This window comes from Lissotriton helveticus, chromosome 1_1 (genome assembly GCF_964261635.1).
Source record: "Lissotriton helveticus chromosome 1_1, aLisHel1.1, whole genome shotgun sequence".
Classification (NCBI taxonomy): Eukaryota; Metazoa; Chordata; class Amphibia; order Caudata; family Salamandridae; genus Lissotriton; species Lissotriton helveticus.
This window is the reverse complement of record NC_136057.1, coordinates 1004671370-1004691504: the sequence shown is the minus strand read 5'-3', so window position 1 is coordinate 1004691504 and position 20135 is coordinate 1004671370. Positions and strand designations below refer to the sequence as shown.

Sequence of the window (20135 nt, the reverse complement as noted above, 5' to 3'; positions counted from 1 at the left end):
TTTGTTGCTGTATGATATGCAGAGGATAGCCTCGCCTTCTAAATAATGTAGCAAGCTCCTGTAGATGGTCTTTACAGGTTTCCTCATTGCTACAGATGCGTCTTATTCTGAGTGCTTGGCTGTAGATGATGCTCAGTTTAGTGTGATGAGGGTGACATGAAGTCCAGTTTAGATACAAATGAGCATCTGTAGGCTTGTGGTACAGATCAGTTGTAATTTTGTGTTCATGAATGGGGACTAGCACATCCAGAAAAGGGAGATGATGCTTCTGTTTGGTATTGCTGCTGGTAAATTTGATGGTAGGATGGATATTGTTGATATTAGCTGTAAATTGTTCCAATGTTCTACTTCATGTATCGTGTATGATATTTTATTTTAATTTCATTATTTTTTTTATATATATATATATATATATATATATATATATATATATATATATATATATACATAATATCATTATTCATCATATTCACAAGATCATTCACTATCAGATTTGAAGATTTTCCCCGTAGAACATGGCTCAAAGGAAGAACTACTGGACTCCAGGGAAAACTTCTGGATGTACCGTTTAAAATCATTGCATCCAGATGGACTGAACATTACTGACAATACAACCTGATCACTGCATATCTCAGGAACTCTCAGGGCGGCATTGATTCCACATTCCAAATGGAATCTTCACTCATGATGCTTTTTGAAAATCCAGCTGTCCTCTGTGCAGCCACTGAGCTTACCATCTTGAAACTACCTGAGGAAGGCGGAAGCTGAAACGTTGTAGTGGAAATATATTTTTGTTCTTTGGTGAATCTATCTGTTTGAGTCACTTCTTTCTTATATATTTTATTTCTTTGTGACTCATTGACTCATTGTATCCTTTGGGATCCAGATTTTTGCTATGGCTGACTGTTGTTTTCTTGTGATCCTTCATCTTCAAATATATATATATATATATATATATATATATATATATATATATATATATCCGTCTATAATCAATTCTTTGCGCTCATTATCTGTTACTGGTCTCCACCAGTATAGAATTTTTTAACATATAAACAACATTGCACTGGGAATATTAAACACACAATAATTTCTCACCACTTTGTTATATATATATATATATATATATATTGCCACAGCTTCTTCTCTCCACTTCTTACGGATCAAAGGACACGGCACAGCAGCAGTAGTTTTTAGCGTTTTTATTATTTACACACCAGTGCAAACATAACGTGCAACAAAAAAGGACGGTCTACGCGTTTCGGCTCCTGCCTTCCACTGGACCATAGAGTCCCTAGGTCTAGACCTGATTTAAATAGTGTATAATAAGTGTAAGTACCCTCTACCATTTCCATGGTCATCTTGACCAACCCGCCCAGCAGTATACACATGGCTAATACATGTTCAGGGTATATACACAAAACTATGTACAATCAATGTAAAGTACTCTACTGCATGTTCATTTCTAGTCATTTTTTGGAAAATAAAGTATTTACAACATCTCTCTTTTGTACATGTTTGTGTTACACAATTATAAAATTAACGTGAAGTACCCCTGAAGATAAAGTATTTACAATATCTCTCTTTTGTACATATTTATGTTTACAGAATTAACGTAAAGTACCACTGAAAGTAAATAAAGAGTTGAACCGGTAATTTAGATGAAGTATTAACAGATATTTTTGTTCTTTGGTGAATCTATCTGTTTGAGTCACTTCTTTCTTATATATTTTATTTCTTTGTGACTCATTGACTCATTGTATCCTTTGGGATCCAGATTTTTGCTATGGCTGACTGTTGTTTTCTTGTGATCCTTCATCTTCAAATATATATATATATATATATATATATATATATATATATATATATATATATATATCCGTCTATAATCAATTCTTTGCGCTCATTATCTGTTACTGGTCTCCACCAGTATAGAATTTTTTAACATATAAACAACATTGCACTGGGAATATTGAACACACAATAATTTCTCACCACTTTGTTATATATATATATATATATATATATATAACAATCACATAACAGTCATTTTTTTTTTGCAGAGTTTTATATAGCGCGAACTAGAACCGAATCAGTTATCAGAGCGCTTTACATAGCACCAGTTACGTTACATGAGGACACACTTTCATTTTAGGCACGGGGAGATTAAGTGATTTGCCCAGAATCACAGGGGATTTTTGGCGTTGTTACCGAGACTCGAACCCAGATTCCGAGGTCGAGCGCCTTAGCCGTTAGGCCAACCCCTCTCCCATTCCTGGTGGGAACCTTGGCCCGTGGCAAGTGGCGAGGGATGGGGCGAAGCAAGCAGTCTGTAAATTGCACAGAAAGAAAAGAATGTCCTCGCTCTTAGTAGGTGCGTAGTGGGAGTTTAATTGTACAAGGTAACGCGTTTCGACAGCCGAGGCTGTCTTGAGCAGACACCTCGGCTGTCGAAACGTGTTACCTTGTGTATATAAACTCCCACTGCGGCACCTACTGAGAGCGCAGACATTCTTTTCTTTGTGTGATATATATATATTCAAAAAAGGTTACCCAATGTGAGGGGGCCACCACTGAGGATATCTTCTGAGATATATATAGATATAGATATAGAGATAGATATAGATATAGATAGATAGATATCTATATATAGATAGATAGATAGATAGATATCTATATATATATATATATATATACATATATATCTCCGATGGTCCAGTAGAAGGCTAAGAGTAGCCAAAACGCGTAGAACGTTATTTTGATGCACTTTAATTTGCACATGGTGTGTAAATAAAATATCTGAAACTAACCTGTTGCTGTTCTGTGACTTCATCCATGAAAAGTTGTGGTGAGAAGAAACGAAGTGATATATATATATATATATATATATATATATATATATATATATATATATATATATATATATATATATATATATATATATATATATATCTGACAGAGTTCAACCCGAATAAAGGAAATTCTGTGCACTGAATGGTGGTCCGCTGGCAGTGGAGTTTTATATATATATATATAACACCCCGGGGTCCTCTCACATGGTTTGGGTATATTCACTGCTTATGGCTTTGAGGATACCACTGGAAGAGAAGTAGGATTACAGGTCAGTAACGTATCCTTATTCTTTCTTAGTTGCAATGTTATTCTTAGTCAGTAGGTGCCCTTGTGTTAGCGTTAGCAGTGACTACACACTGCCCAGGACTCTGCTGCAGAAAAAACAGTCCTTCGCCCTGCTTATTTTGTATTAAACAAACCTGTCAGGCATTTACTACCCTAAAAGGGGTTGTGTCGTGTTATGAACCTACAATGCTGTACCCTGGTATCTTAAAGTTACTGGCATGCACAGTTCTAGTTTTACCTTAGAAAGCCCCTCTTGTTTAAGTAAATGAAGAAAATCAGTATATTAGACTGAATACTGGAGTTACCACATATGAGTATTTTTACCTTGATACTTGTTTACAAGGTAACCTGTTTGTGGCGGGTTGTTAAGCTAGCAATTGAGCCGAGTTTAGTTTAGTCAAATAAACAAATCTTGACACACACATATGGTGCCTTTACATATTTGGCTTACAGTTGCCATATAGGAAATGTTGTACCCATTTAAATTTAGACAAATCCTTGAATATATATGAATTCCATCTGGATAGGTCAAGTCTTAATTTTTTTTTTATTGCAGGTGTCCTGGACTCAAGCACTGCGAACTATAGTTAAAAATTGTTACAAGCAGCACGGACGCGAGGACCTCTTGTATGCCTTTGAAGATAATCAGACACATCAAGTGGCCACACACAGCATAGCACACCTACTTCCTTCGCAGACAGTGGTACAAACAATCAGTAACCCTGATGGAACAGTTTCTCTCATACAGGTGAGGCATAGTTTTGACTTAATCATGACCCCAGCCACAGTCATTCAGGGTGTAAGTATTGTTCACATTTCATTTAATTCTTACCTTTTCTGAAATTTGCATATGTTGATACTAACCGTTATAGTCTTGCTGAACATCTAGCCCAGAATGCATTGTTTTGGCTCATATAGGTTGTCCTCCCATATTTGCAGTACCAACTGATCAAGGCTATGCTTGTACTTTTCCATGATTATCCAGCTGTTACCTTCTACAATTTATTGGGATACTTTAAAGTCTAATTTAAGTTATTGTATCCTTTGTTTTGCACTTTCTATAAATTCTCCCTCAGAAGATGGGCAAAAAAGTTCTGCATTTATTTCATGTTATGTCCAGAAGGTGCTTTTTGGTAGGCATTTTATGGTCAGCCATGATACAATGGAAGACTGAGAAACCATTCTCTACAGCTCTTGATATTTTCTTTGTTGTATTCTGTAACCACAAAAACATTCACAATAGAGATAAACATGAATGTGCAAATCTCTACTGCCCATACCCATCAAAATAACCTTATGCTAAGGGTTAAATATTTTACTTCCTCAATCTTTCAAAAGTGAACTTAAATCCTTATACTAGTGCCTTTCATTGTTTCATTCCCTATTGAGCAGGAGGTTCAGTAAGAATGTTTTTGTCTTAAAATGTAGCACTGTACATAGCTGACCTCGTGGTAGTTAGTTGGAGCTAATTTACATTAGTTCATTCTGATCTACTCATCGTTCCCTAACGGAGAAAAAACGAGAATGTAGTTAGACTCCTCAAGAAATAAAATTGAAGAAGGATGATGGTTTCTATTTGAAATTACAGGAAGGTACAAATAAAAGAATGTGTGCTTATGAATGCAAGTGGATTGTGTGGATCATTGCTGTGACCTACAGAAATTAATGGCCATTAGGGCAGCACATTACAGGTCACGTTCTAAGGACTGGTGCAATGAGGGCAATGCCTAGGTGTTTAGCTGCACCAAAGTGTATCTTGTTTAATGAAGAACAGTATAGGTTAATATTAGGTTGGAAGGAGTGGTAGCTATTGTTATTTGAAGTTCGAAATATATCTCTTGTTTAGTGGGTGTATGGAAATACTGTGAGTGGGCTGGATCTTATTGTTTAGTTAAATGATCCTCCTTTGTAGGGTAGCTATGTACAGTGCTACATTTTAAGACAAAAACATTCTTACTGAACCTCCTGCTCAATAGGGAATGAAACAAAGAAGGACCAATAGGTCCCTTTCTTGGGGATAGATACACCCCCTGTTATGCCACCCTCCAGTTGGAGGGGGGCATAAGCCTCCCGCTGGTGACTAGGTCTCCCCATCTTCAAGGTGGCAGGGACTGAGAGTTGGTGAAGGTGCGTAGTTACTGTGCTGTAGATTCTGCTGAGATGCTGAAGTTCACCTCGCCTCCCCCACCTGAGAGGTGGGGTTGTCAAAGGTGGGCACACCTCTCCTAACTTGGTTTACCCGCTGAGTCTCCGGCCCAAAGTGTGGGTAAAAACCAGTGGGACCCAGTTGCAGGGAGCAGCAAACGGCTGGGGTAGCTCACAAAGGTGGCAGGCCTTTTAGACTTCCCCTTCGTGGACCCTGCCCATTCTGTGGGAGGGTGCTTGGCACCTCGACCCAGGAGGTGCTTTGTTTTATGACCCCCGAGATCGGCAGGCTCTCGACCCAGGGGTCCAGAAACATGTCTGGTGGTGGCAGCTGGCGAACAGCCACTCAGGACACTAGAGTTAGGTGGCATCAGTGTGGGTTTAATGAGCTGAGAACTTTGATACCAAACTTTCCAGTTTTTATTAAAGCCATTATGGTGCTGTGGAGTCCGTATTGACAAATTCCCATACCATACACTCTTTATGGCTTTACCTCACTTACAATGTCTAAGAATGGACTTCGACACTGTAGGAGTAGAGTTCACACACCTGTACCCTCACCACTGGTATAGTGTATCCAGCTAGAAGAGTGGCTTACCAATGCCAGGGCAGTGGATTGTAGGCATGTGCCATGTCGACTCTTCACTTTGCTCTGCACCAAAAGACGCAAGCCTGCAATGGCAGTGTGTGCATGTGTGTAAAGGTACAGAGCCCCTAAGGAGTGGCACAATAAGTGCTGTAGTCCTTAGAGGACTTCCCTGGTCACAGTGCCCTTGGTACCTATGGTACCTTTTACAAGGGACTTACATGTGGCCAGAGAGTCGGGAATTGGGTTTTACAACAGTACCTGGGTACCTGGTTGGCAGGAACCGAGGGCACTCTTAGTCAAATTGCATCAACATTAGTTAAAAAGTGGGGGGCCACCATGCAAAAAAGGGGCACTGTCATACACCTCACTTCAAGGTTCATTGCACAGCCCACCAATTTCAACACATGCATGATCCTTCTGGGCAGCGTCATACATGCACACAACCTCAGCATACCTACACCGAAGACTTTCAACTCATACCCTCCCTCTCAGACAAGATCAAAATGAGAAACAAGTTAACCTCCTGCATAACCAAAGTAGTTAACTGGATGAAAGCCAACCATCTCAAGTTCAACAGTAACAGGCTGAACTGCGCTCCCGCCACAAGCCTCTGAATTATTAACAGCAAACTAGTCATGTCCACACTAGTCAATGCTGTCACTACATCCTGCTTCCACACCCTAAAGATACTGAGGAAGATCTTCAAATGACTCCCAGGCAACACCAGAAAAGTCACTCACACCACAGTCACCAGCAAGTTGGACTGTGGGAACAACCTGTACACCGGGATCACCAAGCAACTCGTGTGAAGATTGGTAACCATTCAGAACTCGGCAGCTCATCCTCCCACACAGAACTCTCATCACACTACACCACGCCTCAGGGAGCTCCACTGGCTCCTGGTACACAAACAAGCTCATATCAAACTATCCGGTATTAGGGTATCTTTCATAGATTCACATGCCTGAATCATTCCCCGTCGTCTGGATGGGAGTCCCCGGTACATAAATAAAGCAATTTCCCATTAGACATAAAGAGTAATAGGCCAAAGGCCTCACATTAGTAACTTATCCAGGTCCTTTTGTAATAAGGACCAAACTCTAGAGAGCGACCAATCAGCTGCCACCACCCTCTGGAACCTTCCTGGAAGGAGCTCTGGTCCTTTTCTACCGCACATCGTGCTAAGGGAGTCTCCACTGAGCTCTGCTCAGGTTTTTTCCTTATCTTTGGATTTAAGGTATTTTCTTCGCATATTTCTACATCTGAGTGAAGTTTTTAATGTCTTCATGTCGGATACGCCTGAAAAAGGCTTTTTTAGGCCCTGTGATACTTGCAAAAAGAAGAGATTGCATGTCGACGACCAGCATAAAGACTGCCTCTACTGTCTTTATCCAGACCATTCTCCTAAAGACTGCAAGGTATGTCATACTTTTTCTACGAAGACTTTAAAAGATAGTGAGAGAAGGCTTTTAACTTGGCTGCAGAGAGTGGAGTAAAACTTCTTCGAAATCCTCTTCAAAACCTCCTCAGAAAAGGACCAGAGATGTTTCTCCAGGTCCTTCTATGTAGCAACCTCAAAAGAAGACGCAGAAACAGTCTTCAGAGGCTCCAAATCTTTAAGCTTTGGAGCCTGGAGTCTTCCCCCCCCCTTCAAGGGTCAAAGAAACCAGCTCCAGACCATCTAACTCCACCGCTGAGGGTTAAAAAAAACACTCTTTCAAAAAGCCTTCCTCAGCCCAGTCGACGACCACCTCGACGACGAAATCTCCTCAGATTGCCATTGGAGGGACTTCGTCGACGACAGTTTCAATACTCTGTCTCGTCGGTGTCTCTTTCGTCGACGACGTCTTCGTCGATGGCACATACTCCTTTGTCGTCGACGATCAAGAAATCTTTGTCAACGACGACATCATTGACGACTACCTCGACGACGAGTGCCTCGTTTTCGATGACACGTCGGCGAGGGTGTACCGTCGATGACCGCTACGACGACGAGAAGTTCCTCGTCGACGGTAGTGTCTGTTACAACCATCGACGATTCCTCGTCGACTACGTCTATCCCGACAACGACCATGTCGATGACACCTACTTCAGATATGAAAATTACAAAACTGATGCTGTCGCCCTCTCATACATCCCCCAGTAAGGTTCAACCATTACCTCCCTCGCACCTTTTGGATGAGGATGAGGATAGTATGTTTAGGGCTGCAAGAAGTCCCTCTGAACTTAATGTTAAGTATCAGGAAGACTCTGATTATGACGATCAAGACATGGATGAGCAGGAGTACTATCATGATGACAGTCGTCAGCAACAATCACAAATGGTTGGTCTTCCTTCAGCCTTGGTCTCTGACCTGCAATTTATGATCTCTGACTACAAGAAGAGGTTTCCTACCTCTGCGCCGTCTCCTGCTCCAGTTGTATCGCCGCCACAGAGAGTGCAAGTCCCACCTCTGCAGCCTCCACCACCTATTACCATTGAGGAGCCGGTGCCACCTCTTCCATCTACGGACGATGACGATGAAGAACAGCAGGAAGAGGGGGAAATTCGGGATACGCAGTCAGACCATGACGAATGGGATGACTAGGTTATCCCTCTTCCAGCATCCCCTTTGCCTCCTCTGGCGGACCCACCTCCTGAAGATATAGTAGATTTCCATAATCTCCTGGTTAGAGCAGCACAATGGTTCACATTGCCAATGCCCTCTCACCAACAGGACTGTTTCCTTTACAATTTCAAGGAAACCTTCAAAAAGTCTGTTTGGTCTATGCCTATTATAGGCTATGGGATCAAGGCATCAAGATAATGCAAAATCCTTCTACAGTTCTTCCAGTCCTGCCAAGATTGGACAAGAAATACTGGGCTCCAGACGATGCACCAGCCTGCCTCATTGGGCATCCAAAGCCTGATTCAGTGATTACTGAGGCAGCTCAACGCAGATCAAAAACCCTTCTGCCCCACTTTCAGCACCCCCGGATAAAGAGGGCAGATGCTTAGACAACATTGGGAAACGGTTTTCCTCTGTCAGTGCTATCAGTACAAGCGTCTAACTCATTAGCACAATTGGGACGCTACAACAGGCAAATGTGGTCCGATATTGCACCATACTTGGAGTCCTTGCTGCAAGAATCTAAAGACGAAGCAAGAAAGGTGCTTCTGGAAGGCGAAACGTCTGCTTCTGAAATTATAGACTGTGCTGTGGACATCGCATCCACTAGTTTCTGCCAACTGGCTGGAGCAGCAGTTATGCGGCGCCAAGGGTGGCTTAAGGCAACGACATTCCGGACTGAAATTCAAACCAAGATCCTGGATATTCCTTATGACGGACAACTCCTTTTTGGTGCCCATATTGATGAGGCCCTCCAAGATATCAAAAAAGATACGGATACCTCCAGAGCCATGGGTACCCTTCAATATAAAAGCACCCCTTTTAGTGGCTCAAGGGGTAGAGGGCAATACTCTAATAGAGAAGGCTACCAACAATACAGGTCTTCATATTCCTCCTCTAACCAGCAATACAGACCACAGTTCCAGCTGAGGCAACAAGCGCAGACTTCGTACAACAAGTCTTCTTTTCGCTGAAAAACTGGACGGCAGAAGGATTCAGCGCAATGTCAATGACTTCTCTCTACCACCAGTCTCCGTTTCTGCGCCATCTTCCAGAGAGGGAGGAAACATTTCCCACTATCTTCACAATTGGAGTCAAATCACAATGAATCTTTGGGTTTTTCAGCTGGTGAAGTTCGGATAATCTCTAGAATTCGTGCAAACTACACCGCCAACGCTTCCTCAACGTATGAATCACAAACATGTACACCGCTTACTCCTGGAAATATCATCAATGCTTCAGAAGGGTGCTATAGAGCGGGTACCTGTCCATCAAAGAGGACAAGGTTTTTACTCCTGGTTCTTCTTGGTGCGAAAAAAGGAAAAGAAATGGAGACCGATCCTAGATTTAAGAAGTCTAAGTGAATACTTAAAAAAAACAATCATTTCGCATGGTCACTATCCAGGAAGTCCTACAGCTTCTCAATGTGAACGACTACATGGTATCCTTGGACCTCCGAGATGCCTGCTTTCATATTCCTATCCAGAGAAGACACAAGTTTGAGGTTCGCTGTAGTGGGCAGACATTACCAATTCCAGGTCCTGCCTTTCGGGCTAAAATCAGCCCCACGCATCTTCACAAAATGCCTTTCTTCAGTGGCTGCGTACCTCAGACAACAACATCACGGAATCTTTCCCTATCTCGACGACTGGCTTGTCAAGGCACCCTCTCCCGACAGCGCAAGAAGGTCTTCCAAAGCCTGTCTGCGGCTTTTCAGAAAATTAGGTCTTAACCTCAACCTCAGTCCTACAGCCTTCTCAGCGGATAACATTTCTGGGAGCTGTCCTAGGTACGGTCCTGAAAAAAGCGTACCCATCGCAGGAGCGACAAAAAAAAACTACTACGTTTGGCAGAACATGTGCACACAAGAAAGTCTTTCAGTGCGCCTATTCAAATCCCTCCTCGGAAGGATGTCTTCCTGCATCCTTCTAGTTCCATACTGTCGTCTCTGCATGTGTCCTCTTCAAGAGGCACTCGCCGCACAGTGGATTCAAATCAGCGGATCCTTCGACATCATACAGGTCACTCCTCAGATGGTCTCCGCTCTCAACTGGTGGATTCAGCCACAAAATCTGTCTCGAGGCCTATCCTTCCTAACTCAAGCCTCCCCTCAGGTTATAACCACGGATGCGTCTCTCGAAGGTTGGGGAGCCTTGCTTCAGATCAGCGGGAAGTAGTCGTCTTCCGAGCGGAAACTGCACATAAACCCCCTAGGACTCAGAACTGTCTACCTAGCCCTCTTGGCTTTTCTTCCCAGAATAAAAGGTCCACCAGTGCTTGTCAGAATGGACAATACTACAACAATGCACTACCTGAACAAGCAGGGAGGGACTTGTTCACTAACACTCTCTAAAAAATCTCAAAAAATCTGGAACTGGTCCCTTTAGAACAAAGTTTCCCTGCGTGCGGAGTATGTTCCAGGAAAAGACAATGCGTTGGCAGACTCGCTGAGCAGAATGCAGACCACCTGCCACGAGTGGGAGTTAAACCAAGATACTCTCAACAGCATCTTCTCTCTGTGGGGCAAACCACTGTTGCATCCCTTTGTCACGCGACAGAACGCCAAATGCCAACACTTCACAAGCTGGCATCCCCAACAGGGATCTCTGGGAATGCATTTTCAATAGCATGGTTCGGCGTATTCGCCTATGCCTTTCCGCTGATTCCCCTGATTCCCAGGCTCCTCAAGAAGATGCAGGCAGAGCCTTGCACACTGATTCTAATAGCCCCAGCATGGCCTCGCCAACATTAGTTCACGGAACTTCATCTCCTCTCACTGCAAACTCCAATTCCGTTGCCATTGTTTCCCTCCTCACAATGAACCAGGGACCAGTCCAGCACCCGGACCCAGCATCTCTCAAATTATCGGCCTGACTTCTGTGTTCCACGACTTTCAGGATTTGAACATCCCTCCCAAATGCAGAGCTGTCCTATCTCGCGCCCGAGCGGATAGTACAAACAGGACTTACCCCTTTAAATGGAAAAGATTCTGTATCTGGTGCAGGTCGGCTAAGATACATCCTTTCACATCCTCTCCAGAAGAAATATTGCCATATCTCCTTCATTTAGCTACTTCGGGCATCACCCACGCTTCCATCAAAGTTCACCTGGTAGCAATATCCTGTTTTAGAAGATCTTCTACAGGACCTTCTCTTTGGTCAAATAGATTAATAAAACAATTTATCAAAGGTCTGTTTCGGACGTTCCCTCCTGTAAAGTCTCCACCTCCAACATGACAACTAAACACAGTACTTGCTCAGCTTAAGAAGCACCCTTATGACCCGATACATAGAGTTGACCTCCAGTTCCTCTCCTGGAAACCTGCGCTCCTTCTAGCCCTTGCATCTGCCAGACCAGTTAGCGACCTTCACGCTTTCACGATTCAAGAATGACAGGGTAAATCTTCGGACTAATCCAAAAATGATTCCAAAAGTACCATCGGACTTCCACCTAAATGAGCCTATTGTCCTAAAAACCTTCTTTCTAAATCCTCAAACAGCAGCTGAAAGAGCTCTACATTCACTGGATTTGAAACGCTGCCTTAAATTCTACCTTGACAGAACAAAAACTTTCTGCAAATCCAACCAATTTTTTGTGGCTTACAGTTTACCCAGGAAGGATTTTCCTCTCACAAAGCAAAGCATTTCCAGATGGATCTCTGGTGCTATTGTCTTCTGTCACCAGCAGGCTTGGTCAGCCTTTACAATCACAAATTCATGCCCATTACACTAGGGCACTTTCTACTTCAACGGCACTGTTTGCAGGTGTGCCCATCGCAGATATTTGCAGAGCGGCAACATGGAAGACCCCGCATACATTTACCAAACATTACTGTTTGGATACAGAACTAACAAAGGATGCTGCAGTGGTACAGGCGGTGTTGCATCATCTATTTCGATAGAGGTGAGCCTTCCTTCCTTCCCACCAGCTTCTCTCTTATTTTTCCACGCACATTTCTCTGTCACTATTATACCTTTTGCCAGACGTGCAACTTATTGCTTTGCATTTTAATGTTGATATATGCATATGCATATACACACACACACACACGCACACACACACACACATATATATATATATATATATATATATATATATATATATATATATATATTAATGATTTGTTCTTTATGCAAAGGGAAATGTGCTTATCATTGCTTTCTACTCTGTTTCAGGCATGTGAATCTATGAGATACCCTAATACTGGATAAGAAATGCGTTACCTACCTGTAACTGCAGATATCCGGTATTGTTCTTTCATAGATTCACATGCAACCCACCCACCTCCCTTGGAAGGGCTCACCTAGAACTCTGTTGTTCCTCTATATAGCACTGTGCTTAGAAAATTTGAGGGACTAGAGCTCCTTCCAGGATGGTTCCAGAGGTTGGTGGCAGCTGATTGGTCGCTCTTTAGAGTTTGGTCCTTATTACAAAAGGACCTGGATATGTTACTAATGTGAGGCCTTTGGCTTATTACTCTATATGTCTAATGGGACATTACTTTATTTATGTACGGGGGACTCTCATCCCGACGACGGGGATTGATTCAGGCATGTGAATCTATGAAAGATACCAATACTGGATAACTGCAGTTACAGGTAAGTAACGCATTTCTTCTTCACACACAATGTTAAGGTTTTTGGGCCCAAGTTGTGTAGTGCCTTCAGTCGTGTCTTTCCACCAACCATCCAGACACCTCTTGGCTACAGGACTCCTACTCTCATCACACATCCCATGCATACATGGAACCAGATCAGGAGGACTGGTGTTGTCTTACATTGTTCCTGAAGTGTGTATTGACTTACCACTCCACATCAGAGCCGCCTCCTCTCTTCTTGAGGAACAGGCTAAAAGAGAACAGTGAATCAAAGGAGGAGAAAAGAAGTCTAAAAAGTTTAAACCAGGCAAACAAAAAGGAGGAAAATTAGGCAAAAGACAAACCGTGTTAAGAGGCAAAGCGTTGCAAAAAGTGAGGTAAAGCAAAGGTGACGGAATACGACGCAAAATTAGCTGAAAATTATCCAAAAGAAAATCTGTAGTATTAGGCAGAACAAGTGTGAAAGCACAGGTGACTGAGCCCGATGCAGAACTACAGAATCAGTGGAGAAAGGCCCGAAAAATGCACAAAAGAGCATGAAAGCAAAAGTGCAGAATGCAGAGATTAAGGAAGAGTGTGAAAGCAAGAATGAGAGTGGAGAGAGGGAGTTCGGGGCTAGGAGCCCCAGCCACATAAATGCAGGGTCCACAAGGACTTGGCCTAGTCAGAGGCCAAGACACAGGTAAGTTTTGGATAGGGCCAGGCATTGTCTACATCTTTGAGGCACCCTGCCGGCTCCCTTTGGTGTGCCTTCAGGCCTCATGGATCTGCTGAGGTCTCCAGTCTGGTCTGTCGTCAATACCTGGTTCAGTTCCAAATCTGGAGTTGACTTCACACCTTGCACCACGATCCATGTTATTTCCTGCTTTGTTGCCACTGGAGGAGGAACTCATGCCCATAGTCCTGTCTGACACGGTACTAAATCAGTCTGCCGAAGCCGTGCTAGAGTTCAGTTTCTACACGGCCTGCCCAATGCGTTCTGACTGATAAAACTCCGCCTTTACCTAGGAGCCACCCACCAATGCTCCAAGAAATATTTGGATCAAATTCTGATCGGAGCCGACTACTTTTGATGCCTATTTTTCGGACCTTTTTGTTGGCGTTTGGACTTTGAGCACTGCTAACCACTGCTAAAGTGCACCCCTAAACATGGTTTCATTGACTTATCCACAATTGGTATATTTATCTGGGAGTGCTTAGTAGAGTCCTACCCTGCCCAGTGCCTGTAAATTAAATTCTACTAGTGGGTCTGCAGCACTGATTGTGCACCCACGCAAGTAGCAATTTAAACATGTCTCAGGCCTGCCACTTCAGAGCCTGTGTGTGCAGTGTATACTGCCATGTCAACTTGGCATTTAAAACACCTTACCAAGTCCTAAACTCCCCTTTTATTACATAGGTCACCCCTAGGTACGGTGCTGTGTAACAAAAAATGTAGGACATGTACTTTTAATTTTTGCATGTCTGGTAGTGAAAACACCTATATTTGTTTTTCACTATTGTGAGGCCTACTCTGCTCGTAGGTTAACATTGGGGATTTCTCAATACATGATTAAGCTAGAATTCCTGATTGAGAAGGAGTAGCTCCATCATGTTTAATATCATTGGAATTGAAAAGGTAAAGTTGGATTTAACATTAGTATTTTAGAAATGCCACTTTTAGAAAGATAGCATTTCTCTACTCTTAAAAATTCTGTGTGCTTACAGCCTGTCCTAATACACATCTGGGGTCGGTGACAGCTGAACTTTGTGCATTCCCTCTATACAGCCACACTTAAAGGAAGAGTAGGTGTGACCGAGTGCTCATCTGCATCCTCATGGCTCATCCTGGGCAAGATGGAAGGAGGAGCTGACACACTTGAATGGGTAGTGTCCTGTCATCACACAAATGATTGATTACACACCTGTAGTGAGTCTGGAGCCAGGGTATGGGAAGGGAGGCCCTCTGCAGTGTGAGCAAATGGGCACATCCACTTGACTGCATGGGGAAAACTGGCGCATTGGCTGCAGAACCAACACATTTCTGCTTCAGTGCTTCTTCGGAACTGGCGCATCGCCATCATTGTGAGGAGAAAATCGATGCATCACCTTGACTGCAGTGATCAACACTGAAGCGTTGCTCTGCTGTGCCTTGCTGTTGCGTCCAGGATCAAGGTACTTGGCAGGCCTTGCATGGCTTCTGTATCCAGCCGATGCTCAATCGAGGTCGGCCTGAACTCTTGACTGTCCCCTAATTCAGTGCAACCACATAACTCCCATAGGCACCTATTGCTTCTAAGCGCTATTTTTACATTTAATTTAAAAAAAATCATATTTTGACTTCTACGTATTGGATTCGTCTCATTTTGGGCTTGTTTTGTTTATAAAATCATTTATTTTTCTAACCTGGTGTAGTCTGTTGTGGTTTCACTGTGTTACTGTTTAAAGGGTTGCACAGATACTTTACACATTGCCTCTTAAGTTAACCCCGTCTGCTCTGTACCAAGCTACCAGAGGGTGAGCACAATTTAATTTATGGTGACTTAGCCTGACTAGGATTGTGATTCCTGCTTAGACAGGGTGCATACCTTTGCCAACCACAAAACCAGTTAGTTTCGAACAGTGAATTCTCCTCCATATGATGACACTTTTTATCTGGATCTGCAAGAAACTAATGGGCTTGACACAGCGCTGATCTCTCCCCCAGTCCTTGCATGGAAGAGTCCGTTTTTTACCCCATGATCATCAGACAGCAGTCAAAGTTTGGAATCTGCAATTGTTTTCCTTTGAGATAAAAACCAATGTCCTTGTGTAATTGTTGCAATCCAGACATGCCTCTTCTTAAACTCCTACTGCATTAGTTGAGGCCCTGATCCACACCCTTATAGGCAGTTGGACCAAACCCTGCTCTTGTCCACCTGCAAAAAAATAAGTGGCATGTATTGTAATTGCTTTTATGTAGCGCTTACTACCCCTGACGAGGCGTCAAAGCGCTTTTTCTTCGAGTAGCACGCTACACCGGAACCTATAAAGGATTAGTGTTGAATTAGTATAGTGAAATATCACAGTAATGTCACTACAGACCTGTTCTCGGTGACCTTGCCTAACAAAACATCCTACTCCTTGGAGCCGGGTAGTACAGGCCTCCACTAGCAGGGCTAACCCCAATTCCTTCACCACTATCCCCCACAAATAGATACAAAAAGAATTGATCCTTTTGGGAAAGTGATGTTTTCTTCTGCTAGACTCGTCCTGTGGTCAGTCACCACCAGCTGTTTACTAGGGAAATACTCCCATGTATTATTGGACTTTATTGGACACATTGATGTAGATCTTGCCCACAGTCTTTGGAAAAATTTGTACCAATTTTCAAGATTTCCATGATAAGTCTAACTGTCATCTGGTCTGACCTTGATACAACTGACTGCTAAGGCAGAGTGCCTGGCACTAATGTGGTGCTGCGTTGCCATGTGTGAGATCCACAGGCTTTCGGGAGACCATCATGCCTCACTCATGGATATGCCCTTTGACGGATATGCCCTTTATGACCAGAATTTTGACTGCACCATCGAGGGATTTAAAAAGTAGAGCTATTGCATGCTCCCTCTGTCTTTCCACACTGACAAAGCACTGTCCTCAACAATTTCACCCCTTCTGAGGCATTGCCAAGGGCTTCGTTCTTCATGCAGTGTCAAGACCCACAAAACCAACAACAGACTCCCCAGTCCTTTCAGGGTAAGGGGATCTGACCAGTAGCATCCAGGCCAGAAGGGCTGACAGACTTCCAAGTCCTCAGTCCCTCTGGCAGCAGCCTCTGAGTCGCTTTAGTATGTCCTTGGTAGTACATGGCAATCTTGGTAGTCAGAATCACTCATTTTCTCAACTGGTGGCTATTCATAACCGTTGACATTTGGATCCTGCAGATAGTCCTTTCCAACTCTGTCTATTCTACCTTCATCAAAGTGGCATTTGGTGGTCCATTTGTCCGTTCTACAGTAGTGTGGAATTTTAGTTCGTGTACTGAACATCATCTACGCCATCTTGCAGACTCACGTATGAGCATACACGGCAGCCATTTTAGGTACCATGGTCTCCCTGTTCACGATCGCCCGTCAGCACACTTCCCTGAACCTTGCAAGCCTTCCCCGCGCCTCCTGGCTGCCCCCGCGCTCACATGCACAAGCCATGAAACCCCCCCATGACTCTGTCTCAGGGAATCACACCCCGCGCCTGACCAACACCTCCTTTCCGCCCATGAATACCCCTCCTTTGATGACCCCTTCCTCTGAGCCCGACTGCCTGTACGAACCGCTGGTCATCCCTTAGCCCGAGGATACAGTTTATTGCCCACTACTGCATGCACTCGCTTCTCCTGAAAGAGATCACTATTGATCATGACGTCCCCACCCCCTGAGATTCGATCAGGCGCACACATTCCAAAGGAATCGGCAGAACACTCAGCTGCGTGATGGCCCCTCCCAATCATATGAGGGGAAAGGGCCTCTACTGTTGTCATGTGTTGGAATGGGCCGGAACTGGGGGGGGGTGCCGGGGATGTCGTTCTCATACTTCACAATGTCCTTGCTGTAATAAAGAATGTTCACATGTCTTAGACCAGTGTATAAAAGACCAGGTCTCAGAGAGGTTGAGAGAGCACCTCGAGACGATACCTTGTTGTCTGATCTGATGTGTTCTACTCCGACGGAATAAACTTGTTTCCTGTCTTCCTGTCTCCAGTGCCTGCCTCTTTATTGAATAACTTCGTATGGTATTAGAGGCGTTTTACGCCGGGCAAATTTAACTTAGGAAACATCTACTGAAATCGCCTGACCATTTTGAATTGATCTTTAACAATTGGCGCCCAACGTGGGGCCCATCAGCGACACGTGGATCCAGTGGGAGAGGTCCCGACGACAGAGTGAACAACTGCAACGATCGGAAAGAGCTCCTGTCCGATAGACCCTCGTCTGACAGCCGATCATCTGAACTTCACTGATTCCGAGCTGACCTCTCCCGAGTGATCTACGGTCCTGACTGGGAACCACCAGGAGTGCCGCGATAGCAACAGAGAGTAGAGGACGATCGGGCGCTGGAAGCGGAAGACGAGAAACTGTCCATGCGGTCCGGGTAAGGTCGTGATACACGACAAATTGCGAAATTGATTGATTGATTGTTTGAAAATACTAGTATTACTTATTGACTGTTTCTGAGGAATTCTCTATTTGCAAACAAGTACAGAATCGCCATACTCTGTTTAGTCTTTGCAGATAGTGAAGGGTAGGCAACGCAAGCCTTTAACACGTCGTGCCTATTTTTTCTCCTCGATTGATTGATTGAATCGAGCATTGAATTGTTTGAAGTTGGTTCTCTTAAGGATCTTCTCTGTCTGCAAACGGGGAAGAATAGGAATATTCTCTCTCCCTTTGCCGATAGTGAAGGGTAGGTAACGCAAACCTTTAACACGTCGTGCCTATTTCGTTCCTCATTGATTGATTGTTTGCCCGAACATTGACTGTTTTGGGAATTGGTTCTTTTCGGAGGTATTCTCTATTTGCAAATAGCGTAGAATAGAATATTCTGTCCAGTCTTTACAAGTAGTGAAAAGATAGGTAGTGCAGGCTTTTGCCCCCCATTGTAATCCGTCATGCCTATCTTCTCCCCATTGGTTCATAGTTGGGTCAACCCGGACCGCTTATTAGAGATGAACCATCCAGCTCCACTGGAAGGCACCCCTAATAAGGACATGTTTACTAAGCAAGGACTAGTCGCTATAGCTTATAGTAGGTTATGGCATAAATATACAAAAAAGGATCCTAAAAATCAGTGGCCACTGATAGGTTCTTTTGATAAAAATAAAATAAAAACACTAGAAGCAGCTGTAAAAATAAACAAGGCAACGCCCACTATGCTTGATAGTATTGGCATGTGGCGCAAAGAAGCAGAACATCGCAGGAAAAGAGAGGAAGCGAAAATAGTGAAAGAGTTACGAAAAACAGCCCATCTGGCCGCAAAAGAACTAGATGAAGAAATAAGAAGAAGAGAGGAAGTTAAACAAACGCAAGAATCAGGACTGGCAGGCCAATGCCCTGTCAGGACCACCTCTGCGCTCTACCCGGAGATGCCCTCCAAGCAGCGGGCAAATGACGAGTTACTACTCGGTCCTCCAATTATCTACATGCCTCCTCCTTATGCTCCCAGCCAGCCTCTAGCACAACACTCACCAGTTCAAAGTGCAGGCGTGGGTGACTCTAGCGCTAGTGCCCCGGCTCTTACGGCCTTCGCACCAGCTGCATTGGTAACAACAGCAGATGAACATGAGACTAGCAGGCACCTAACAGCCAGACCAAATAGGTTGAGCAAAGATGAGCGGGATGGAATCGACAAGATAGCAAAAACATTGGTAGAACGGAAGGAGAGCGAAGAATATACGATGAATATGCATAATTCACATGCCGGTAGTCACAGACGGCATTTCATTTTACGGTTCAGCTACCACACCCTGAACGCGTATGAGGATAGGTACCAGAATAAAGGTCCTGCTAAATTGACGGCTCTATATAGAAGGGTCGATGTTGGAGATGGAACTGAGAGCGATGTGACGAACCTCTTCATGCAAACGCTTGAGGTCTTCCGCCACCTCGGGGAACAGAAACCAGAGGTCAAGATCACAGTCCCTGAGACGATTGAGCCCTCATTAGAAGCAGCCAACACGATGATGCCTATCAGAGAAGCCGCCCCCTATTGGGTTCCCCCAAGAGGTCAGGGAACAAACGATGATATCAACCACGCAGATGCAAAAGGGAGGGTTGTGTACAACTGGGTTTACCAACCATGGGATCGGCAAGATAGTTGAACTTTTAGGCAAACCCTGCCCGATCTGCGAAAGAACCCTACGGCATTTTATACAGAACTAGGCACAGCCTTGGGCTCAACCATAATGACTCTAGCGGACATTGATTTGTTTTTTGGGTTGTGTCTGCCGGCTGATGTGTGGAAGCAAATCCGGAAAGCCGACCACACAGACCTGTTCGGACACACCTGGAAACAACTCGATGACCTAGATAGGCAGCGAGAGCCC

The 20135-nt window shown here is 43.9% G+C and overlaps 1 protein-coding gene across 5 annotated transcripts in view; it reads left to right on the top strand.

Moving 5' to 3' along the window:
* The window catches only part of NRF1 (nuclear respiratory factor 1), a 547404-nt gene that overhangs the window by 247406 nt on the left and 279863 nt on the right, over positions 1-20135 (top strand). For all 5 annotated transcript variants that reach the window (XM_078677627.1, XM_078677621.1, XM_078677613.1 and 2 more), the window contains exon 7: positions 3695-3886. In XM_078677627.1, coding sequence (XP_078533753.1) covers positions 3695-3886 — 192 coding nt within the window. The remainder of the gene's footprint in view (positions 1-3694; positions 3887-20135) is intronic.